At 36.6% G+C, this 22,765-nt stretch overlaps 1 protein-coding gene across 1 annotated transcript; it reads right to left on the bottom strand.

Moving 5' to 3' along the window:
- Positions 1-114: 114 nt before the first annotated feature.
- LOC145602429 (uncharacterized) lies at positions 115-6,434 on the bottom strand. The gene is made up of 16 exons (XM_081658619.1): positions 6,280-6,434; positions 6,101-6,176; positions 4,762-4,893; positions 3,830-4,190; positions 3,648-3,743; positions 3,464-3,543; positions 3,201-3,276; positions 2,943-3,119; positions 2,080-2,184; positions 1,869-1,964; positions 1,670-1,762; positions 1,545-1,580; positions 1,414-1,455; positions 966-1,087; positions 717-843; positions 115-462 (listed from the first exon to the last, which is right to left on the bottom strand). Exons 1-16 carry the CDS (start codon positions 6,353-6,355, stop codon positions 304-306), a joined length of 1,854 nt encoding a protein of 617 aa, XP_081514745.1. The 5' UTR covers positions 6,356-6,434; the 3' UTR covers positions 115-303.
- Between the last annotated feature and the right edge of the window lie 16,331 nt (positions 6,435-22,765).

Raw genomic sequence — 22,765 nt, 5'->3', positions numbered from 1 at the left:
AGAAGGTTCTCAGGAACTGTATTTGTCTCATAATGTATAAAAGCATATGATTGAAACATGCCATTTAAGATTTTAAGGTTTTCTAAATGATAGTACAGAGAGATACATTAGTACCATACAAAGTACATGTATATGCTAATAACATTCCTAACCCAAAAAAACACAAACATGGGGCAGTATATACATAGACTCAAATTTGAGAATTGGACTCGAATTTCAAGTCCAAATCCAGTACCAATTTTTTCGTGTCCAGTCCAATCGACTGGGGCTATACTTCTATCTTCAACATCTACATTGGAAGATCTATATGCGGATGATTGAACCATATGCTGTCTCTGGACTTCCATTGTAGTAAATCTCTACAAATGTACCACCTCCTATACCCTTGGCCAGTCTCCCAGGATTCACACATAGGCACTTAACATGCTCCTGTTCTTTAACTTCTTCATTAAGCGAAAGCACCTGTGTTTTTCCAAAAAAGATTTTGAGTTGATTACATTCTCATTTGAACTCAAACAAGAAATTTAAGGAGATACCCCCTGGAATATCCTATTGAAAGACCCTTCCAGAATCCAAAATGGGCTTCAAAGGAAGGTTCCCAATCTTACCCCCAGTCAAGTAATGAACCAAAACAATGAGCAATAAGTGAAAAACCTGCACTTGCACACGAAACTTGGGCATGGAAGCAAGATAAAAGATGTTTCTTCAATCATTACCTTTACAAAAGGAGCCAAATCAGACGGTAGAATGAGCATGTGTGGGATGGAAGAAATATCTAAAGCTTCAGGAGCAATAGAGAAGTCCAACGGAACACTCTCAGCTGGTGGATATAACGGGTAGAAGCTGTAATACATGAAAAAAAATAAGAATAAGAAAACAGCATGAAACATCCATTCCAACTATTTAAGAAACACATAATAAATGAAGTAAAAAAACAATTTTAACAAAGAGAGGCCATATCATGCCTGCGTTGGTTGATAATATGTGTGGCCAATCTGCTCAAACGTGCCCCTGATGTCAGATTCTTGGATATCTCTTCTCCACCCAGATGCTTTATGACATCTACAGAACAGCATCCTACCTTCACCTGCAAATCAGACCATTAACTGGTTAACCATCAACCAGAATTGTGTGTTATAAAATTAATATCAAGTCTTGGACCCTAGTTAAATAATCAATATTATAGAAAGTTAATCGACCAATAGAATAAAACACACGAAAGATTAATGCAAGAGAAGACATTTCTCATCATGTCTCTTCATGGCTCCAGTTTGGTCAGCAATACAGAACCAGAAAGATTAATGCAAGACTAAGACATTTCTCATCATCACAATGAAGCTTAAGACAAAAGGTGTGAACTCTTTTCAAAAAACTTAATGGATGTGCAATATTAGACAGACAACAAAAACTAACCTCATTCGCATCAAACATTCCTGGATTGGTGAGACACGTAATCTGGCATAAATAAAAAGGAAATCAGGATCTATATTATGTCAGAGTTAAAAGGGAACTTCATGGCACACATTATGAGAATCTCTATTTACCTGGTCTTTCATCTCAGGGTTCAAGTCAAAAGGAGGCTGCAAGCCAATGTAGGAATTAATATTAATGTTAATTCTCACCTATTCATATATATACGAAGTGATAAAGTACAAAAAAAAAAAATTACCTGAGGGAAAACATGATCATGGTTAGCGTCTCGTATAGATGGCACCAAAAGCACACGAGTGGAAGAACCCATGTATTCAACATGATCTCGCAACTGAAAAGAAAAAATGATCTCGTATTGATTAGTAATGCTTATGAATAACAATTGCTCAACTCCACTGGCTGCAGAAACAACAAATTCTGGCATCAGAGAAAAATACCCTTCTGATGATTTCATGTTGAAATACTTCATCAAAGCTCCGGTTAAAGGTTGGTTTCTGGATCTCAGGGTGTTCAGAATCAACAAAAGGCCCCAACTGATAAATTGGCCAAATAATGTCATACAAACATTTTTCAACTTCTAAAGAAACCACCAGAACACAAGTACTAATGCTCTTTATTTATTTTTTTTATGGAAACTAATGCTCTTACCAATATAAGCAACTGTGGCTGCTTTCTAGTTGCATATGCAAGAAGCTCTTTTAAAGGCTCGAATAACAAGTTGTCTGTCGTGGTGAAAGGTCCTGCTGCCACAATCTGATAAAATTCCATATAATAAGCAAAAGGCCGAATAAGTGTCCAACAACCTTGAAAATCGATCATGATACACCAGATGGAATAACATCTTATGTCCAAATTGACAAAACGGTGACTACATACTGCTAATAGTTCACATTTTTCTTCACTGTTCCTTTAGCAACATTTGAAATTTACTCAATTAGGGATGTGGTAATTTTCAGCTGGCCTCATTAAGATCATGCTCACACAACAATTACCAGAATTTGGTTTTAAGGACAGCAAACTATCGAAGGTCTATAGAGGTGCTTGCAGCACAACAGAGTGATTTGATGTGTTTGGTTGTAGCAAACCCATGCAAATTCTAAGAACCAAGCAGGCAAGCATTAATGTATGGTAGTTGGGATATCAGGCATTGCTTGAGTTCATATCAGCTATGATCTCAGTCCTTGCTTTAACTCAGTTAAATTTATATAATGTGGATTATATGACATCTTGGGATGATGGCTGATTATCCTTGTAAACCATATCTTATAAGTTAATAACTTCATTCTCTCATGAGCTTCACAACTTAGGCATAATAAAATTTCTATGTATTACGAAATATTAAAATCAAAAAGGTATTCCATGCTCTTTTTTTACACTAAACAAGATGTTAGAAGCAAATAATACCAATACAAATTGCAGCACACATTTTTTCATATGTAAGGTCTGATACTTTAATAACAGCAAAAATATTCTGTTGCAAGCTTGCAACTTCCCAATCAACATTTTCTTACCACTGATAGTTCAGCCAGTGCAGGTGATTGAAGGTTGGAAAGACCCTCTTCATTCAGAGCTAATTTCTTTGCAGGATGAAGATTAATATCAGAGGAGGGTAACAGAGGAATAGCATCCACTAATTTCGAAGCAACTAAGCAGTGGCCACTGGGGTTGGTTCCAACAACGCCCACCACCTGAAAAACATTTTCATTAATTTAGAAAATCCAAAAATACATGTTAAGAATACACGTCATAACATCATATTCCATCAATACCTGCCCTGGAAAAATGGAATATTGGTTCACTTTTTCTAATTCAAGGCGTACATGTTCTCCTCCTGAATGCTCAATGCTGACAGAAAGGTAAAACAGCCAAAATATAAGGTGAAAGTTAGAATTCAAAATTGTACTCAGGCTGCAAAATTTTACATGAACTCACAGAAAATTGAATGCATGAATTGTCGCATATCAAAATTCTCTTTACCATTTCATTAAAATTTTTGAGCACTAGTATGATAATAAAGAGAATATGAGAGTACCTGCTTTGTAATAAGACTGATTTTTCATTCAGACGGCCTTCTCCGTCACAACAGATCATTCCAACAGCAAACATGCTTTTCTGATAAATGATCCAATAAAATGAGTAGGTGTTCAGAAGACTGTGTTAAAGAAGTAGAGGAGCCACAGTTATATACGTGAATCTATCTTAAAAATCTACAATACCTGAGAGGCTACTGTAGGATCTGTAGGTTCTTCATATTGTCCATAAGCAAGAAATGATGATGTATGCTTTTTGATGCGGTTCACAAGATAAATAAACTGCATCACCAAATAAACATGAATTCAGCTTGATAAAGTATTTAGGTTTTATAATGTTACATTTCACTAAAAGAAGCATTAAGTACCCTGTCTTCAATTTTATCATACATAAATCTGCAACCAGGTTCTGGCTTGCATCCATGAATCACTAAAGTGCACCTATTCTTTGGTTGAGCCTTTCGAATAAATTCATCGCCCATATCTTTATCTTCAGTTTCTTTGTTTCCCTTTTCTGCAATAGGCTCAGTCTTGGTATGGTATTGAACCACAAATTTGTTGGTTCTCTGTCCAAAGGGTGTCAGAATGCTTGACTGTTTACTGGATGAAACAGGGCTTCCATTTGTTCCATGCCCTAAGTCGCCTAACTCTTCATATCGAGCCAAGGGTTTGTCAGTTGGAGTGTCTAGAATACCATCTTTCGTATCTACTGGTTCATCGTTCAAGATCCTGTACAAAGACTTGATTTCAATATCGCATACATAAACAGAAATATTATACCTGTGAAACAAGATTTCAAAGATTGAAAGAGAAATTATAATCCTAGAGACTTTACTTTAAGAAACGGAGTAGTTCACTTGAGCTAGGCAATCTTTCAAACAATAATATGAATTTGGAGGAAATATTCAAGTGACCATTGATGGCTGTAAAGTGTAAACTGTCATAAGGAGTAGAAAAGGCATCGATCTGTTCAACGAAATCAGTGATCCATGATTTGATTCATATCTTCAAAATTTCTGGTATTTAAAACATGTATTATCCTCTTTCAAATAATTAATGTGAATTTGGAAGATACGTTCATATGGCTGTAAATAAGTCATACAGATTAGAAAGACATTAATCTGTTCAATATTAGGCACATAGATGATCCATGATCTGATTTATATGTACATCAAAACAAATGGACTGCACCAGAAATCTAGGGATGCCTATATAGCTTGTGCAAGAGAAGGTATAGCAAAATAAACTTTACAAAAGTAGGTACAAAGTACAAATAGATCATTATAGTCCAGATACTCACATATCTACATCACGAAAGGAGTATGCATGCCAACCAGGCTCCTCTTTTATAAATGCTTCTTTCTGCTCGTTTTGTAGGTGCAACAAAAATCCATCCATTTCAGCATCTTGTACAGTAGACTCATTCAATTGCCTGTGACACATTAATTTAGTTAGATGTGGCTACATGACATACAAGCTTGCAAAAAAATTGGCATAAAGTACCTATATTACTTGGACTCGGATGAAGTGTCCAATTAGACACGGGTGTCCAAGTATCGGACTCGCCCATTTTCTTGAAAAAAATTGTGTTTTTAGTTAAAAATGAAGTGTCCAAGTGTCGGTGTCAGGGTGTCCGACACGAGTCGTGTCGACACAGACACGTGAGGTAAATGAAAGAGTTCGAGTAACATAGTAAAGTACAAATAGCCACCATGCTCACTTTAATTTCCTAATCTAATGAAGCAGTCCAAAATTCAATCCATCAAAACAACAAACATATCAATCCAAGCTAAAGTTGTTACTGCTCCCTTTCCACTGATCTCAAGGTCGAGTAATTCATTGTTAACTACCATAAGTCTACAACAGTGATAACACTAATACTATGCTAGTTCAATAAGTGTAAAAGGCAGTAGCTCCTCCTACTCTCCTCCCTCCTGTGCTCCTCCCTTGGACACGGGAATACTCATCTTAACTTGATTGCTATCTCAATTTCAAGTTATGTTTTCTTTCCTTATCATTTGAATTATTGACTCCACACTCTATATACTTCAAATATGCACAAAAAACATATCTCCAAGATAAATAGGAAGTTTCTGCAGGCAATACACCACAAGAATATCCAATTCCCAGGCACAATTGCAGTCCTCCTTACTCTACATTCAATAGGAGAACCACACACTTGTTATACTTAAGTTTCATATAAATATAAAAATCCACTCTAAAATTAATCCAAAGTTTCTTGTATTCCTGGACCACGCCCAATTTCCGAAAAAGAAATATACGCTCAACGTAGACAACTTCAAAGAATGATGGCTATTCCAAAGAATTTATTAGCTATCATTAATCAAATCGGACGAAATCATAGCTACCTAATATTATCATTAACTTGTAATACGAAAATTTATGAAAATTCAGCTCAACCCCCTAATATAAAATATTGAGTCATTTTATAAGTCTTGTATACAACGGGTGTATAGTATACAACATGACTTAAGCATCCGAATGTGGAACCATTAACTTGGACTCAATCAGCAATTGAATTAATTTGACTGAATCCATAAAATCCCAAAAAAAAAAAAAAAAAAAAAAAAGGAAGTATAAATTAAAATGTAAAACACTACAAGATTAAACTGGGTGACCTGTTGAGATAGTAAAGTTCCCAACTTGACACTAGATCTGATGGCGAAAGCTTGTACTCTGTACAAAAAGTAAGACCTGCAACCCAAATAGTAAAAATTAAGGAAAAATAACTTTAAAATCAGCAAAATTAGGGGAAAAAACCCAGAAAAATTGGGGGGAATGAAGAGAAATTGATTACATTTGTTGAGGACAACATCTTCTTCGGCGATATTGAAACCACTTTTATTGAATTCTGCTTTAATTTCAGCCTCCATTGTTGGATTTCTTCGGAATTTAGGGTTTGCGAAATTGAGGGGTTTTGGAGTTGAAAGAGTGACAAAAAGAGGAGAGAGATTTTGCAAATGGCGGGAAACTTCAGCGGGTAACCAGGTTTAGTAATGAAAATACGGAATAATCTCCAACCTTTGCCGTATTCCGTATTATTTTTATTTCTATTTGGAAAATTTGTCAATTACTACCGCGTATTAATGTCATTTTAAAAATTATTACCGCGAATTAAAATTCTTGTGAATTACTATCCTAAATTTTTTTAAAAAATTTGCTTTTACTACCAGCCTCTTCTTTAGACTATATATGACGTCATATTTTCCCCTTAACCCACGTTTAACCATTGATTAACCAATTAAACGACCAAAAAAAGGAAAAATAAAATATCTCCTAACCCATGGTTACCCTTGCTAAACTATCACCTTCTTTCCTTTTCTTCTCTCTCATAACTCCATTTTGACCCTCTGACCTTCAACCTCCAATCCTCCATTGAAAACCACTCTACAAATTGGCGTCACAATCTACAGCATTACAATGAATCCTTAACTTTGCAAAATTGATCAGAATTTCGAGCAATGAATGAAAAGAGAGGAGTCACAAGATGAGGAGAACCGAAAAAGAAATAATTTACAATTCGAAGCTAGAATTTGTTGAGAGTTTAATACAAAGAAAAATAACAAATTATGCTTAGTTGATAGCTTAATTCAAAGAAAAATACAAAAGCCCCATGTTAATCAACCAAAATCATAGTCTATTAACCCTAAAATCCGAAAACCCTAAAATTTAAAAACTCTAAAATTCGAAAACCCTAAAAGCCGAATTTAATAGAGGTGAATTGCATGTACACTAAGAGCAATTGTAGGATCAATGGTAAGAATAAGTTTGAATTTGAAGCAAGAAGCTTAGAGGGTATTTAGCAATGGTGAAGGAGGAAGATTAGATAAATTAGCTAAGGTAACCATGGTTAGGAGGGATTTTGTTTTTTTGGTCGTTTAAATGGTTAATCAAGGGTTAAACGTGGGTTAAGGGGAAATATGACGTCATAAATGGTCTAAAGGGGAGGCTGGTAGTAAAATCAAAATTTTTAAATTTTTATGGTGATAATTCACAAGATTTTTAATTCGCGATAGTAATTTTCAAAACAACATTAATACGAGGTAGTATTTGGCAAACTTTCCTTTCTATTTTTTAATACGAAGTATTTTTACAGCTTGAGATAGTAATTAGAGGCGTTCCAAACGACTACTGGTGAGACGCAAAAATTTTGTCACACAAGGGTAAAATTGTAATTTATCCTATGAATTTAGATTAGTATCATTGGGTATAACAACAATAGATATTAGTGATATTAAATACATTTTTAGTGGTACTTTAAAAACTTAAAGTTGCATGAAGTATTGTTTATCACAAATTTTTGAATGCGACTGGCCACATAGTGCGACAGAGGTTACTTATAAGGTGTTACCGGTTTTGTCAGAAGTTATTTGTAGGTGTTACTTGTATTTTGGGATTCTTTATATGGGTGTTATTGGTTTTGGTTAGGGATTACTTGTCGGGTGTTACTGATTTGGTATGGGGTTTTGAACTGGGGTTACTTGTAAGGATTACTTAGAATACAAGTAACACCTACAAGTAACCCCATAATACAAGTAACCCTAGAATATAAGTAACCCCATGATACAAGTAACACCCTATAAGTAACCCCTGCCGCACTAAAAAACCTCTAGATATACGATTAGAAGGTGATCCTCTATAGCTTTTTTTCACCATTTTTGCACATGAATACAATCAGACAAATTACGTGAGTGTCGCACCATCTTTTTCTCTCTTTCTTTTACTCTCTTGCATGTAAAAGAATATTATTTTAATACTTATATACTTTCTCGAGTAGTAGGGTAGCTATTCGACCCATGATACCCGAATGTAGGGTTAAGGAGTGGATTTCACCTATCACTTGCACACGATTCTAAATTTGTTATGTACTTTGTACACCATACACCCAACTTACCCAAGGTTACTTATTAGTAGTAGTGTAGTTAGTTTTTTACACTATTCACATACGACTTATAGCTATTGATAGGTGTATGAAAAACATTTTGTAATTAAGGAGTAACATGTAGAGCTGTCAAAAACTAACCCGACCTGAGAACTCGACCTGAACCGGCAATTAACTGAATCCAACTTGTACCCGGACAATGGGCTGAAACTAGTGACCTGTAACCTGACCTGAACCTGACCATATGTTAACCGACAACCGATTTGATCCAATACTTATTGACCTGATCGAATCCGAACCTGCTCCCGACCTAAGAGTAACCGTCAACCAATTTAATCCGACCCAACAACAATCTGAACCCGAACTAGTACCCGACCCAATTAGAACCTGTACCCGAGTCATGGAAGGTTTAACAAAGTTTATATCCCTTTTGTTCAACTTATATACCTCAAAATTTCCTTAAAAAGCGTGGATTATAAGCCTTCAATTTTGCAAATTTTTTTAACTTTTTTACGCCCGGAAATAAAAATTGCCGAGATGTTTACCATGGTCCCTAATACCCTCCAAGAGTCCAATTGGGTCGGTGGAACCATCCAATATGCCCTTAAACAATCATTTTACCCGTTCACAACTTGCAGTGATTTCGTAAACTCAAGCCTACCACGAACGTTTATGACAACATATTATGATCATATACGGTTTCAAATGGCATTATATGACTCCGAGATGTATCCCTTAGGGTTTCAAGGCTTTTCGCCACCGTGCCCCGAAACCTCAAAAAGCGTGGATTATATATAGCCTTCAATTTTGTAATTTTTTTTACCCTTTTTCGCCCGGAAATAAAAATTGTCGAGATGTTTACCATGACCCCTAATACCCTCTAAGAGTCCAATTGGGTCGGTGGAACCATCCAATATGCCCTTAAACGGTCATTTTACCCGTTCACAACTTGAAGTGATTTCGTAAACTCAAGCCTATCTACCACGGACGTTTGTGACAACATACAATGATCATATGGGTTTCAAATGGAATTATATGACCCCGAGATGTATCCCGTAGGGTCTCAAGGCTTTTTGCCACCGGGCCCCGAAACCTCACAATTTCCTTCAAAAGCGTGTATTATAGCCTTCAATTTTGTAATTTTTTAACCTTTTTTTGCCAGGAAATAAAAATTGCCGAGATGTTTACCATGGTCCCTAATATCCTCCGGGAGTCAAATTAGGTCCGTGGAACCATCCAATATGCCCTTAAACGGTCATTTTACCCGTTCACAACTTGTAGTGATTTCGTTGACTCAAGCCTATTACTACGGACGTTTATGACAACATATAATGATCATATAGGGTTTCAAACAACATTATATGACCCCGATTGGGTTTCAAGGCTTTTCGCCACTAGGCCCGAAACCTCAAATTGTCCTCAAAAAGCGTGGATTATAGCCTTCAATTTTATAATTTTTTGACCTTTTTTCACTCGGAATTAAAAATTGCCGAGATGTTTATCATGGTCCCTAATATCCTCCGGGAGTCAAATTGGGTCAGTGGAACCGTCTAATATGCCCTTAAACGATCATTTTACCCGTTCACAACTTGTAGTGATTTCGTAAACTAAAGCCTACCACGATCGTTTATGACAACATATATTGATCATATATGTTTTTAAACGGCATTATATGTCCCCGAGATGTATCCCTTAGGGTCTCAAGGCTTTTCGCCGCAAGCCCCTAAACCTAAAAATATCCTTAAAAAGCGCGGATTATAGCATTCAATTTTGTAATTTTTTTACCTTTTTTCGCCCGGAGATAAAAATTACCAAGATGTTTACCATGATTCCTAATACCCTCCGGGAGTCTTATTGGGTCGGTGGAACCACCCAATATGCCCTTAAACGTTCATTTTACCGTTCACAACTTGCAGTGATTTCGTAAACTAAAGCCTACGTACCACGGTCGTTCGTTTATGACAACATAAAATGATCATATGTTGTTTCAAACGGCATCATATGACCCTAAGATGTACCCTTAAGATCTCTAGGCTTTTCTCCACATGGCCTCGAAACCTCAAAATTTCATAAAAAAACGTGAATTATAGCCTTCAATTTTATAATATTTTGACCTTTATTCGACCGGAAATAAAAATTGCCAAGATGTTTACCATGATCCCTAATACCCTTCGGGAGTTCAATTGGGCTGGTGGAAACATCCAATATGCCCTTAAACGTACATTTTACCCGTTCACAACTTGCAGTGATTTCGTAAACTAAAGCCTACCACGGACATTTATGACAACATATAATGATCATATATGGTTTCAAATGGTATTATATGACTTTGAGATGTATCGATCCCTTAGGGTTTCAAGGCTTTTTGCCACCGTGCCCCGAAACCTAAAAAAGTGTGGATTATAGCCTTCAATTTTGTAAATTTTTTGACTTTTTTTTGCCCGGAAATAAAAGTTGTCGAGATGATTACCATGGTCTCTTATACCCTCCAAGAGTTTAATTGGGTCGGTGGAACCAACCAATATGCCCTTAAACTGTCATTTTACCCGTTCAAAACTTGAAGTGATTTCTTAAACTCAAGCCTACCGCGGACGTTTATTGCAACATACAATGATCATATGGGTTTCAAACGGAATTATACCTCGAGATGTATCCCTTAGGGTCTCAAGGCTTTTTGCCATCGGGCCTTGAAACCTCAAAATTTCCTTCAAAAGCGTGGATTATAGCCTTCAATTTTGTAATTTTTTGACCTTTTTTCGCCAGGAAATAAAAATTGCCGAGATGTTTACCATGGTCCCTAATATCCTCCGGGAGTCAAATTGGGTCAGTGGATCCGTCTAATATGCCCTTAAACGGTCATTTTACCGGTTCACAACTTGAAGTGATTTCATAAACTTAAGCCTATCTCGTACGTTTGTAACAACATATAACGATCATATATGGTTTCAAACAACATTATATGTCCCCGAGATGTATCTCTTAGGGTCTCAAGGCTTTTCGCCACAGGCCCCTAAACCTAAAAATATCCTTAAAAAGCGCGGATTATAGCATTCAATTTTGTAATTTTTTTTACCTTTTTTCGCCCAGAAATAAAAATTACCAAGATGTTTACCATGATTCCTACACTAGGCGAAAATATCAATTGGCCACCAGTTCAAAACCCCCCTATGCCACCGGTTTTGAACCGGTGGTCATTTGGGGGGTGGCAATACTCGGTTGAAAAGGCCACTGGTTCAAAACCGGTGGCAAAATCAAGTATTGCCACCGGTGGCAATAGTCGTTCCCGCAATTTTTTTTTTTGTATTAACAACTATAACCGGTGGCAATAATACCCTAAAAAAACATTTTTTTTTTTTTTTTTGCAGTTTATTCACTTAAAATGTTGCAGAAACATATACTCCCTCCGTCCCCAAATGATAGTCCCTTATGGCCTATTTTAAGTCCCAAATTGATAGTCCCATTTGCTTTTTTCAAGTACTATTAATATCAATTTTTTATCAAAATTTCCTCCAATTACAACAATATTTGTGCAAATTTAACTTTCCAACGTAAATTTTGTTTTTCAATGTACTTTTATTACTTTCTCTCTCTACTATTTTACATACCCAATGTAAATTTATCTTTTCAATGTAATTTTACTACTTTTATTATTTAAGTTTCTTAATTCCCGTGATTTTTGCCCATAAGGGACTATCATTTGGGGACGGAGGGAGTATATAAGAATAATATACATGAAACACACATATATTCATCAATAACCAGTATATAATAACTACAAATAAATTTCTCATAAAACAGTTCCAAATAACTAAGATAATCAGATTTACAAACTAAAATTCCAATATTAAATTAAAATATAATTACAGCATTAAAATCTAAAAAACCCCATACAACATCTAATTCACTATTCTTGCATCTTGGTTCTTCGATTTAAGATCTTGATCAATATACCTGCATCAATTAAAACAAAAAAAATAAATCGATTAAAATAAGCTGTGAAAAAAAAAATAATAACCAAAACACTGCATGTAACCATTAATTGATTAAAATCAGTTTAAAACCCACATAAACAAAAACAAAAACCCAGAAATTAAACAAAAACCCAGGAAAAAAAATTAAACAAAAATAAAATTAAATCCCTAAAATTAAATCCCACCACCTTAACCCACCAACAGCACCACCTTAACCCACCATCCGCACCACCTTAACCTACACCCGAACACCCACCTTCACCCACCAGACCCACCCACCAACTAAACCCACGTGTAATAAACAAAAAAAATAAAATCGAAAAAAAAATAGACAAAATTCCCTGAAAAAAAAAATCGAAAAAAATAAACAAAATTCCCAGAAATTAGTAAAAAACCCGAGCTCAAAATCGAAAAAAAAAAAACAAACCCAGAAAAAAAATAATAAAAAAAAATCGAAAAAAAAATAAACAAAATTCCCAGAAAAAAAAGGAACAAAAAACCCAGAAAAAAAAATAAACAAACCCAGAAAAAAATAAACAAACCTAGAAAAAAAAATAAACAAAATTCCCAGAAAAAAAATAAACAAACCCAGAAAAAAAAAATAAACAAACCCAGAAAAAAAAAAAACAAACCCAGAAAAAAAATAAACAAAATAAACAAAAAAAACCCGAGCTCAAAATCGAAAAAAATCGATTAAAATCATAGAATTACACACAAAATTAAACCTAACCTCGTGCATGTCTTCGTTGTTGTTGTTGCGGTGGTGGTTGAAATGACGAGAAGGAGACGAGAAGGAGATCGAGAAGGAGACGAGAAGGAGATCGAGAAGGAGATCGAAGGAGATCGATGATCGAAATGAAAGAAAGAGAAGGAGATCGAATGAGGGAGAGAGCAGGAAAGAGAAGAAGAGGGACGACGGCGGTGGTGGTTGAGATGATAAAGCAGGAAAGAGAAGAAGAGGAGAGGAGAGGAGAGGAGAGGAGAGAGAGAATGAGGGAGGCTGATGAGTGAGTAGGGTTTGGGTTTGGGTTTTTATATGGGACGCATTTTTTTTTATTTTATTTAATTGGATATTGCCACCGGTTCAAAACCGGTGGCCTTTTAATTATTGCCACGGGTTTGGTGTGAACCGGTGGCAAAACCGGTTTGCCTCATCCCGCCCATTAATTAAGCCACCGGTTTTCAAAAACCGGTGGCCAATTAGCGGTGCATTTTTCAATTTTTCTACTAGTGCTAATACCCTCCGGGAGTCCAATTGGGTCGGTGGAACCATCCAATGCATTCTCAAACGATCATTTTACCCGTTCACAACTTATAGTGATTTTGTAAACTAAAGCCTAGCTACCACGGTCGTTTATGACAACATATAATGATCATATGTGGTTTCAAACGACATTATATGACCCCAAGATGTACCCTTAGGATCTCTAGGCTTTTTGCCACCGGGATTGAAACCTCAAAATATCATAAAAAAGCGTGGATTATAGCCTTCAATTTTATAATTTTTTGACCTTTTTTCGACTGGAAATAAAAATTGCCAAGATGTTTACCATGGCCCTTTATATCCTCCAGGAGTCCAATTGGGTTGGTGGAACCATCAAATATGCTCTTAAATGGTCATTTTACCCGTTCACAACTTGTAGTGATTTCGTAAACTCAAGCCTACCACGGACGTTTATGACAACATATACTAATCATATATGGTTTCAAATGACATTATATGACATCGAGATATATCCCCTAGGGTCTCAACAGTTTTTTCCATCGGGCCCCGAAACCTCAAAATTTCCTCAAAAAACGTGGATTATAGCCTTCGATTTTGTAATTTTTTTTTACCTTTTTTCGCCCAGAAATAATAGTTGTCGAGATGTTTACCTCTTTACCATGGTCCCTAATAGCCTCTGCGAGTCCAATTGGGTCGGTGGAACCATCCAATATGTCCTGAAACCGTCATTTTACCCGTTCGCAACTTGCACTGATTTCGTAAACTCAAGCCTACCACGGACATTTACGACAACATATAATGATCATATATGGTTTCAAATGACATTATATGACCCTGAGATGTATCCCTTAGGGTGTCAAGGCTTTTTGCTGCCGTTCCCCAAAACCTCAAAATTTCCTTAAAAAGCTTGGATCATAGCCTTCAATTTTGTAATTTTTTGACGTTTTTTCGCCCGAAAATAAAAATTGCCCGAGATGTTTACCATGATCTCTAATACCCTCCGGGTGTCCAATTGGGTCGGTGGAACCATCTTATATGCCCTTAAACGGTCATTTTACCCGTTCACAACTTGCATTGATTTCGAAAACTCAGGCCTACCACGTACGTTTATGACAACATATAATGATCATATATGGTTTCAAACGACATTATATGACCTCTAGATATATATATATATATATATATCCCCTCGGGTCTCAACAATTTTTGCCACTAGGCCTCGAAATCTCAAAATTACCTCAAAAAGTGTGGATTATAGCTAGAGATGTAAAAAACTGACCCAACTTGAGAACCCGACCTTAACGGACAAAGATCTGAACCTTGGCTGTACTCGAACAATGGGGTGAAACTAGTGACCTGTAACCTGACCTGATCTTAACCGAAAACCCATTTGATCCAATACTTTATGACCTGAACACAAACCTGCCCGGATCTTATAGTAATCGTCAACCGATTTAATCCGACCCAAAAACAATCCGAACCTGAACTAGTAACCGACCCAATTAAAACATGAACCCGAGTCATGGAAGGTTTATTAAAATTTTATATACCTTTTATTTAGCTTATATACTGGTATAATTCTGTAAACCCTCAATTCGATTTAATAAAATCTTTTGCTCAGCTTATATAAATTTTGTTCTCTATTACTCGTATATAGGTTTAATATAATCTTGATGATTCTTGAGCAAATTATGGAAGGCTTAATTATATAGTTCAATTTGGCGACATCGATATTTATTAGAATTGAACTTGAACCAGTTGCCGAATCAACACTAACTCGAACTCGAATGTACCATCTTGTTAACCCATCCAAACCCGACTCAATACAACCCGAACCTGAAATTAAACCTGATCTGATTTTAACTCGAATTGAACCCGACCTATATCCGAAACTGAAATTGATCCGACCTGAACCTGATTTGAAGCTAGATTAATCCTACATACCTGATCCTGATTTAACCCGAGACCTAATTTGACCCGACCTAAATTAAACCCGACTTGAATACCCGAATTGACAGGTCTATTAACATGCAATATGTTTTTAAGTAGATATTAACGTGAAGTTTAATGATATCGACTTTTTAATAATTTTTGTTAGCAAAAGCAAATGAACACCCTAGGGGCGGCATCAAGTAGTTGAAAAATAAATTTGAAATAAATTAAATGTTAATGACATCGATTGACGATCCGTGATTTTGGCATGCATTTCTAGCTGACAAAACCTAATGAGCACCTTAGGAGCGTTGGATAAGGTAACTAAATATACAAGTATGAAGTTAAATAAACATTAATTACATCGATAGGCGCATGATTTTATTTGGCATGCATTCCTATATTACTACCATTTCAGAAAATGTTGTAAATTGTTATCTAGAGTTTGGGGAGGGGGGAGCGCTCGTTAACAAGATCCTTATTTATTAATTAATGAATAAATGTATTAGTGGTCTGATCAAACTCGAGCTAAGCTAAAATACAGTCCCTCAACTTTGTCATTAATTAGTAGCACGTTTGGTCCCTCATCTTTGAAATGAAGTAAAAAGGTCCCTCAACCACCTTTGCCTCACCATTTCTGGTGGAGGAACTTCCTAGTCAGCAAAGTTTAGGGATGTCAATGCCAACTAAGCCAAAGTTCAGGGACTTCTAACAATGAGTAAGCAAAAATTTAGGGACAATACAACATACACTTGTTATTTTCAAGCAAAAGTTTATGGACTTGTTAATTAGATTACAAGTCAATTACTTAAATTAAATATAAAAAAGCTTAGGGATTTATTAGTGAATTTTTTTAAACCAAATATTTATAAAGTGAGTCGGCAAGAATAAAAATTGCTAATAAAATTTGACAATCATGATATATTTTTTACATATTTTTTATCATTTCTTTACTAATAAAATTGCTAATAATTGCTTTAGGGTCTGTTCACATTTACTGAATTGAGCTGAAATGAACTGAACTGATTGGAGTTGTACTGAACTAACCTGATTGAAGAAGAACTGAATTGAACTGAAATGAGCTGAAATGAATATTTTATGAGAGAAGGAAATTAGGAGCTGAGCTGAACTAAACTGATTGGAACTGAACTGAATTGAACTGAAATTAAGTAAATGTGAACATGCCCTTAGATTATTAACTAAATGTGTTTAACTGAAGTAAATGGTGACGACCATAAATTCACACTTAAATTATCTCCCTTATATATTTTTATAAAGTAAATAATTTTTACTAAAATTAAATTTGTTTAGTTGAAATTAAATTGGTTTAATTGAACTAAATTACACTTATGGGGTAAAACTTAGAATCACTCTTGTATGGGAGCACCATGTGTCCCTAAATTTTGGCCTTAATAATTACATAGCCACCTCAGCCTATAAGTCCCTAAACTTTCATTTCTAATTTAATTAATGCCAACTCATCAGCTGAAGGTCCTAAACTTTGTATTTAAAATCAATAATTTTTTTGCCACATGTGCACCTAGGTCCCTAAACTATCCTTCCTGAAAAGTTAGTCATTGGTGGTTGAGGGACCATTTTGTCTCATTTGAAAGTTGAGGGACTAAAATGTTACAAAAGTTCAAGGACCGTATTTTAGCTTAAGTCGATCAAACTCATCTATTGTCGTACATGCCAAATTTGACTGTGTCAATTATTATGAAACAAAAGGAGTATTGTACATTAAGATGCCCAGCTGAAATTTCGAAACCATCGCTAGCTATTGAATGTTCGAAACGTTTACACTGAAAATGTTGCTCCCATGTCCCAAATTGAATGCCTCATTAATACAATATGTACTCCCTCCGTCCCAAAAAGAACGACCCATTTGGGTTGATTACGCGGGTATTAAGGAAGTTAAGTAAAAAGAAGTAAAAGTATATTGGATAAGATAAATTTACATGGGGTTTGTAAAAAAAATAGAGAGAGAAAGTAATAAAATAACATGAAAAATCAAATTTTTATATGGGGAAGCTAATTTTACACAAATATTGTAGCAAATTGGTGGGTGTTTTAATGCAAATGGGTCATTCTTTTTGGGACAAAGTTTTGGCCAAATGGGTCGTTCTTTTTGGGACGAAGGGAGTATATTATTTGGTTAAATTGTTTTTCATCATTCTTGGTTCAATTTACACACAAAGTGATTGAGGATAACCTGAGTTCGTTCTTAAGAAAATATGTCTTATCTAGCAGTATGAATGAATAAATATACTATTATAGCACAAACGTCTATGTTGTTAGTTAATGTCCCTGCAAGCAAGACTCGCATAGCATAGATATATAGATAGATTATAGGAATATAAACTTCAAACTTAGGGCCTGTTCTCATTGACTGAACTCAGCTGAACTGAACTGAACTGAACTGAACTGAACTGAACTGAACTGAACTGAACTGAACTGAACTGAACTCAGCTGAACTGAACTGAACTGAAATGAATATTTTATAAGAGAAGGAAATTAGGAGCTGAGCTGAACTGAACTGAACTGAACTGAACTGAACTGAATTGAGCTGAACTGAACTGAACTGAATTTCAACGTAAGAGAATAGGCCCTAAATTAGCTTATGATTCACCATGAAAATCTCAACGTACGTACATGCACGGTTATTCAATCGTTGATGGCGGTTGAATCTCTGCATTATGCTTTATGCCTACGACCACCCTTAACTATGATCTTGCCACAGTCCCCATTAATGCATTTATCCATGAAATTTGAGTAATCAACATTTCAAATAGGCGGTCTCTTTGAGTACCCTTTGATAAAATAAAGAAATACTTTTAAATAATTTACGTGGCTTAAAGGGAATAAAACCGGTATTATAATACATGCACGGATGCACATAACTCCTAATTTTTTTTTAAAAAAAAAATATGGTAATGCTAGATGCATTTAATATAATTATGAGAATTTTTATTATAGACAATTCACGAGTAAATCGGTGTAAATAAATGTCTATTTATTGTCTATTCTTTCCACTTTTAGCTTTTTTATATGCAGCCTGGCTTAAAAGGGATGCATATATCTTTTTCTAAAAAAATAATACAAATACACCAAAATTTTATAGTATTAAATCTTAGTGTAGGTGACTAATTAAGAATCAAGTGGTGCAAAAAAATTTTATTGCAAGGAGGTGCAGTGGTAAACTGGTAATTAATACGGAGTACTAATAACGTACAGAACTATTAAGTACATATTACTTTTTTTTTCTCACAAAGGAAGCACATTCATATTATATCAAAGTGTATCTGATGAAACAAATCATCAGAACAAAAGGAGGAAAGCTGCTGAAAGAAACCAGCAAACTTAACAAAAGGAAAGTAGAGGGTATAAGATACCACACTAAACTTTCAAAGTAATTCCTAGAATAGCTTACATAAACTAAGAACAGAAACATAACAGAATAATAGTAAAAACCAGCAGCAGCATAGTTGTTGATAGTAGTATAAGGATCAGAAGACTGCACAAAAGGGTTACTCTTCTTGCCCTCCTGGAATTTCAGCAGCATATGTGTTAAACACTTCAGGGGGAGGGTAAGTAAACGGAACTGTTTCTCCCGCCTTGAACCTAGTTCTACCCATTAGGGATAGCTTGTCAGCAACATAATTGACACATCTATTAGCATGGAAAATGCTAACAGTCCATTCCCTCTCCAATAGAGCAGCAACATCTCTAATTACATTGCCCAAATCATCATCTTCAAAAGACTTGGGATCCTTCAACATTTTGCTCAAGCTGTCAGCATCTGTCTCAAGCTCCAGAAACTTGATTTGTTTATCCCAGGCAAGCAGCAGCCCTTCTCTAATAGCAAGGAGTTCAGCAGAGGCAGCACTAACAGAATTGTATTTGGAAGCAAATCCTGTAAACCAGATACCTTTATCATTTCTAATTACCCCCCCTCCACCAGCATTATCAACACTGAAGCCATCAGTGTTCAATTTGTTTGAATAGTAAAGAGTATAAGAAATTTTCTATAAATATACATACGTTATACATTACTTTTTTTTTTGACAAATATAATAGTTTATATTAATCGCATCTTGCATGCATGCATTGCACATGTCAAATGATAAGATCCACCCCCTCTATCCCCATTATAATTGACAATTTTGATTTTATTTTTACTATTCATACTTTGACCATAGTTTATTAGTAATATATGGAGTATAAAAAATGAATTTAATTATGAAATATACTTTTAAATAGGTGCATTGATATATGTGTCAAATTTGAATGAATTTTAAATACTACCTCCGTTTCATAAAATCTGCAACAAACTTGGTTGCACATTTCCCAAGACAAAATTTTTTAAGCAAAGATTAGTAAAAAAAAGGACATGTAATTAATTGGATGAGAGAGAAAGAGAACACCACTACTCCACCAGCACCCACCTTGTAACCCACCCTCTCACCACCAAATCTGAAACCCCACCACCATCCCACCACCCAAAACCTGGCTAACCAACTCGCACCATCACCTTCAGCTCGAACCACCACCCAAAATCCACCCCACCAACTCGCACCACTACCCAAACACACCCAACCAGCTCGACCAGCCACCAACCAACTCGACCAGACGACTAGCCACTAATCAACTCGCACCACCACCCAACGAACACGGCCAACCGACCACCAACGAACCCTCCAACAAACCGAAACAACCACCTTACCACCTCCAAACAATCGAATTCCCAACATTCCAACAAGCCACCATTAATTTAGATTTAAAACCCCAACAAATTAAACCACCACTAATTTAAATCCGAAACCACAACTTAGCACCATCCAATTTTGATTTTGAAAAAGGGAAAAGAGGCAGCAACGACAGCTTTGAAAAGGGGAAAAGAGGGGCGGCGACGGCGGCGAAATTGCGAGGGGAAATGGTCGAAGACTTGATCTGAATGGTGGTGGTGGTGCGGTGGTTATGAGAGAAGAGAGGATTGGGCTACTGGTGGTGGTGGTTGAGAGGGAGGAGAGAGAAAATTGGTGATGTTGGCCGGTGGTGGATGTGGTTGAGAAGGAAGAGAGACAAAAATTGGTGGTGGTCGTGGTGGTGGAGGAGGATGTGGTTGATTGGTTGTAGGGAGGAGAAAGAATGTGGCTTAGAGTTCTAATTAAAGATTAATTAAAAATGGGTTAAAAGGTTAATATGTTGTTTGTTGAAGTTAAGTAAAATTTAATAAGGGTATAACTGTAAATTTACACTAAAAAATTTACTATATTAGGAAAGATTTTTTTTGTTGCACATAATGTGTAGTTTCCGTTTTGGGAAATTGTTGTAGATTTTATGAAACGGAGGTAGTATATTAAAAGTTAAATTAGTGCATTGATGATATATGCGCCAAATTACCAAGTCAATTATTATAAGACATAAGAAATACGTAATTTACTATTAGGAAAATTTGATTTTTACCACCTTCAAACAACGACTTTATTGAATTTACCACCTCCAAAAAAAAAAGATTTACTTTTCCACCTCATAAAAAAATAAAACATCAACTTTCCCACCAATCACCTCCAACTAACGGATTCCATCCATAAATCCATTAGTGGGGCCTACCTTGCACACGTGTCGCCATATTATTGAGTAATTAAGTTTTAAACAAAAATTAAAAAAAAAGAATTAAAAAATCCTCATCCATCAACCGGTGGTTGCTGCCACCGTCGGGACCCCCACCACCGGACCGGCTACGACCAACCCCGCCATCTAATCGCTACGACCATCCCCCACCACCTAACCGCTACCAGCCCCCACCACCTAACCGCTACCAGCCCCCACCACCTAACCGCTACGACCAACCCCACCACCTAACATCTACCACCGCACCGCACAGCCACAGCCACCGCACCAATTTTGACCCCCTTTCACACCAATTTCTGACCTCAAAACCCTAGCCACCACCTAACCGCTACGACCAGCCCACCACCTAACTGCTACCACCGCACCGCACTTGCCCAAGGACCCCCAAAACCCCCCAACCACACCGCACATCCACAGCCACCGCTTCGATTTCGGCCCCTTCTCCACCAATTTCCGACCTCTAAACCCTAGCCATCAAATTCGGACCACCCATATAGCCCCCCTAATTCCAAAAACTCTTAAAATCCTAGCCACCACTAATCCGCACTCCTAAAACCCTAACCACCACCTAATTCCCACTACAAGAAAACAGCCAAATAGCGACGGACTTGTTCCGACGGACACATTATTCCGTCGGAAAAGTCAAATTTTCCGACGGATTTTTCCGACGAATTCAACAATGTCGTCGGAAATCCGTCGGAAATTTTATACTTTCCGACGGAATATTATTTAAAAAAAAAAAGAAAAAAAAAATTAAAACCTTGAAAACCCTAAAAACTTATTCTTCACTTCCGCCTCTTTCCCCTTCTCCCTCTGTTTTTCCCCCTTTCCCCTTCTCTCACCTCTTTCCTCTCCTTCTCTCTTCGTTCTCTGTCATCCTCTCCTCTTTCATCTCCTCTTCTTTCTTCTTCTCTTTGATCTCCTTCTTCTTCTCTGTCGTTCTCCTTCTCTCTCCTCTTCGTTCTCCTTACCCGTACTACTTCTCTCTCCTCTTCTTTTCGCCGCAACTTAACACTAACCATTGCTGGAAATGATTAGATCTGGGTAATTTATGGTTGTCACGGTGTAATTGATGGTTGTCACGGTGTAATTGATGGTTGTCATGGTCAAATTCGAGCTTGAAATCCTTAGATCTAAAGGTTTCATGGTCGAATTTGACCGTAATAAACCAAATTCGAGTGAAATTCAAAGCTTCGGTGGTAATAAAGGTAGGTTTTCTTGTTTGTGTGATATTTTTCGATTTTATTGTCTCAATTTTCGTATTTTTGGGTTGATTTTCAATTTTATTGTCTCAATTTTCGTGTTTTGGGGTTCATTTTTGGTGTGGTGGTGGTGGTTTGAAGGTGGGAAGGGGCTGGTGTGAGTGTGGTGGTGTTGGTGGTGGTGTTTGAAGGAGGGATAGGGGCTGGTGTTGGTGTCGGTGGTGTGGGGGCTGGTGTGGGTATCGGTGGTGGTGTTTGAAGGTGGGAAGGGGCTGGTGTTGGTGTCGGTGGTGTGGGGGCTGGTGTGGGTGTTCGGTCAGGGTGAGGGTAAGGTGGTGGTGGTGCTGTGGATAGGTTAGGGTGGTTGTGGTGGTGGTGATGTGGATCTGGGTATGGGTAGGGGTGGTGCTGTGGATAGGTTAGGGTTAGGAAGTGGG

Source organism: Chenopodium album, chromosome 21, assembly GCF_948465745.1.
Source record: "Chenopodium album chromosome 21, dcCheAlbu1.1, whole genome shotgun sequence".
NCBI classification, from domain to species: domain Eukaryota; kingdom Viridiplantae; phylum Streptophyta; class Magnoliopsida; order Caryophyllales; family Amaranthaceae; genus Chenopodium; species Chenopodium album.
The sequence above is the reverse complement of the archived record's forward strand: the minus strand, read 5'-3'. Positions and strand labels throughout refer to the sequence as shown.

What these genes read in the sequence shown, in the direction of transcription:
- LOC145602429 (XM_081658619.1), bottom strand. Translation starts at nt 6,355, where the DNA reads ATGGAGGCTGAAATTAAAGCAGAATTCAATAAAAGTGGTTTCAATATC. An exon ending in GAACTTTACTATCTCAACAG is followed by an intron (nt 4,894 to 6,100) that starts GTCACCCAGTTT and finishes AATGTGTCACAG; the next exon opens with GCAATTGAATGAGTCTACTG. An exon ending in TCAGTCTTATTACAAAGCAG is followed by an intron (nt 3,277 to 3,463) that starts GTACTCTCATAT and finishes CCTTTCTGTCAG; the next exon opens with CATTGAGCATTCAGGAGGAG.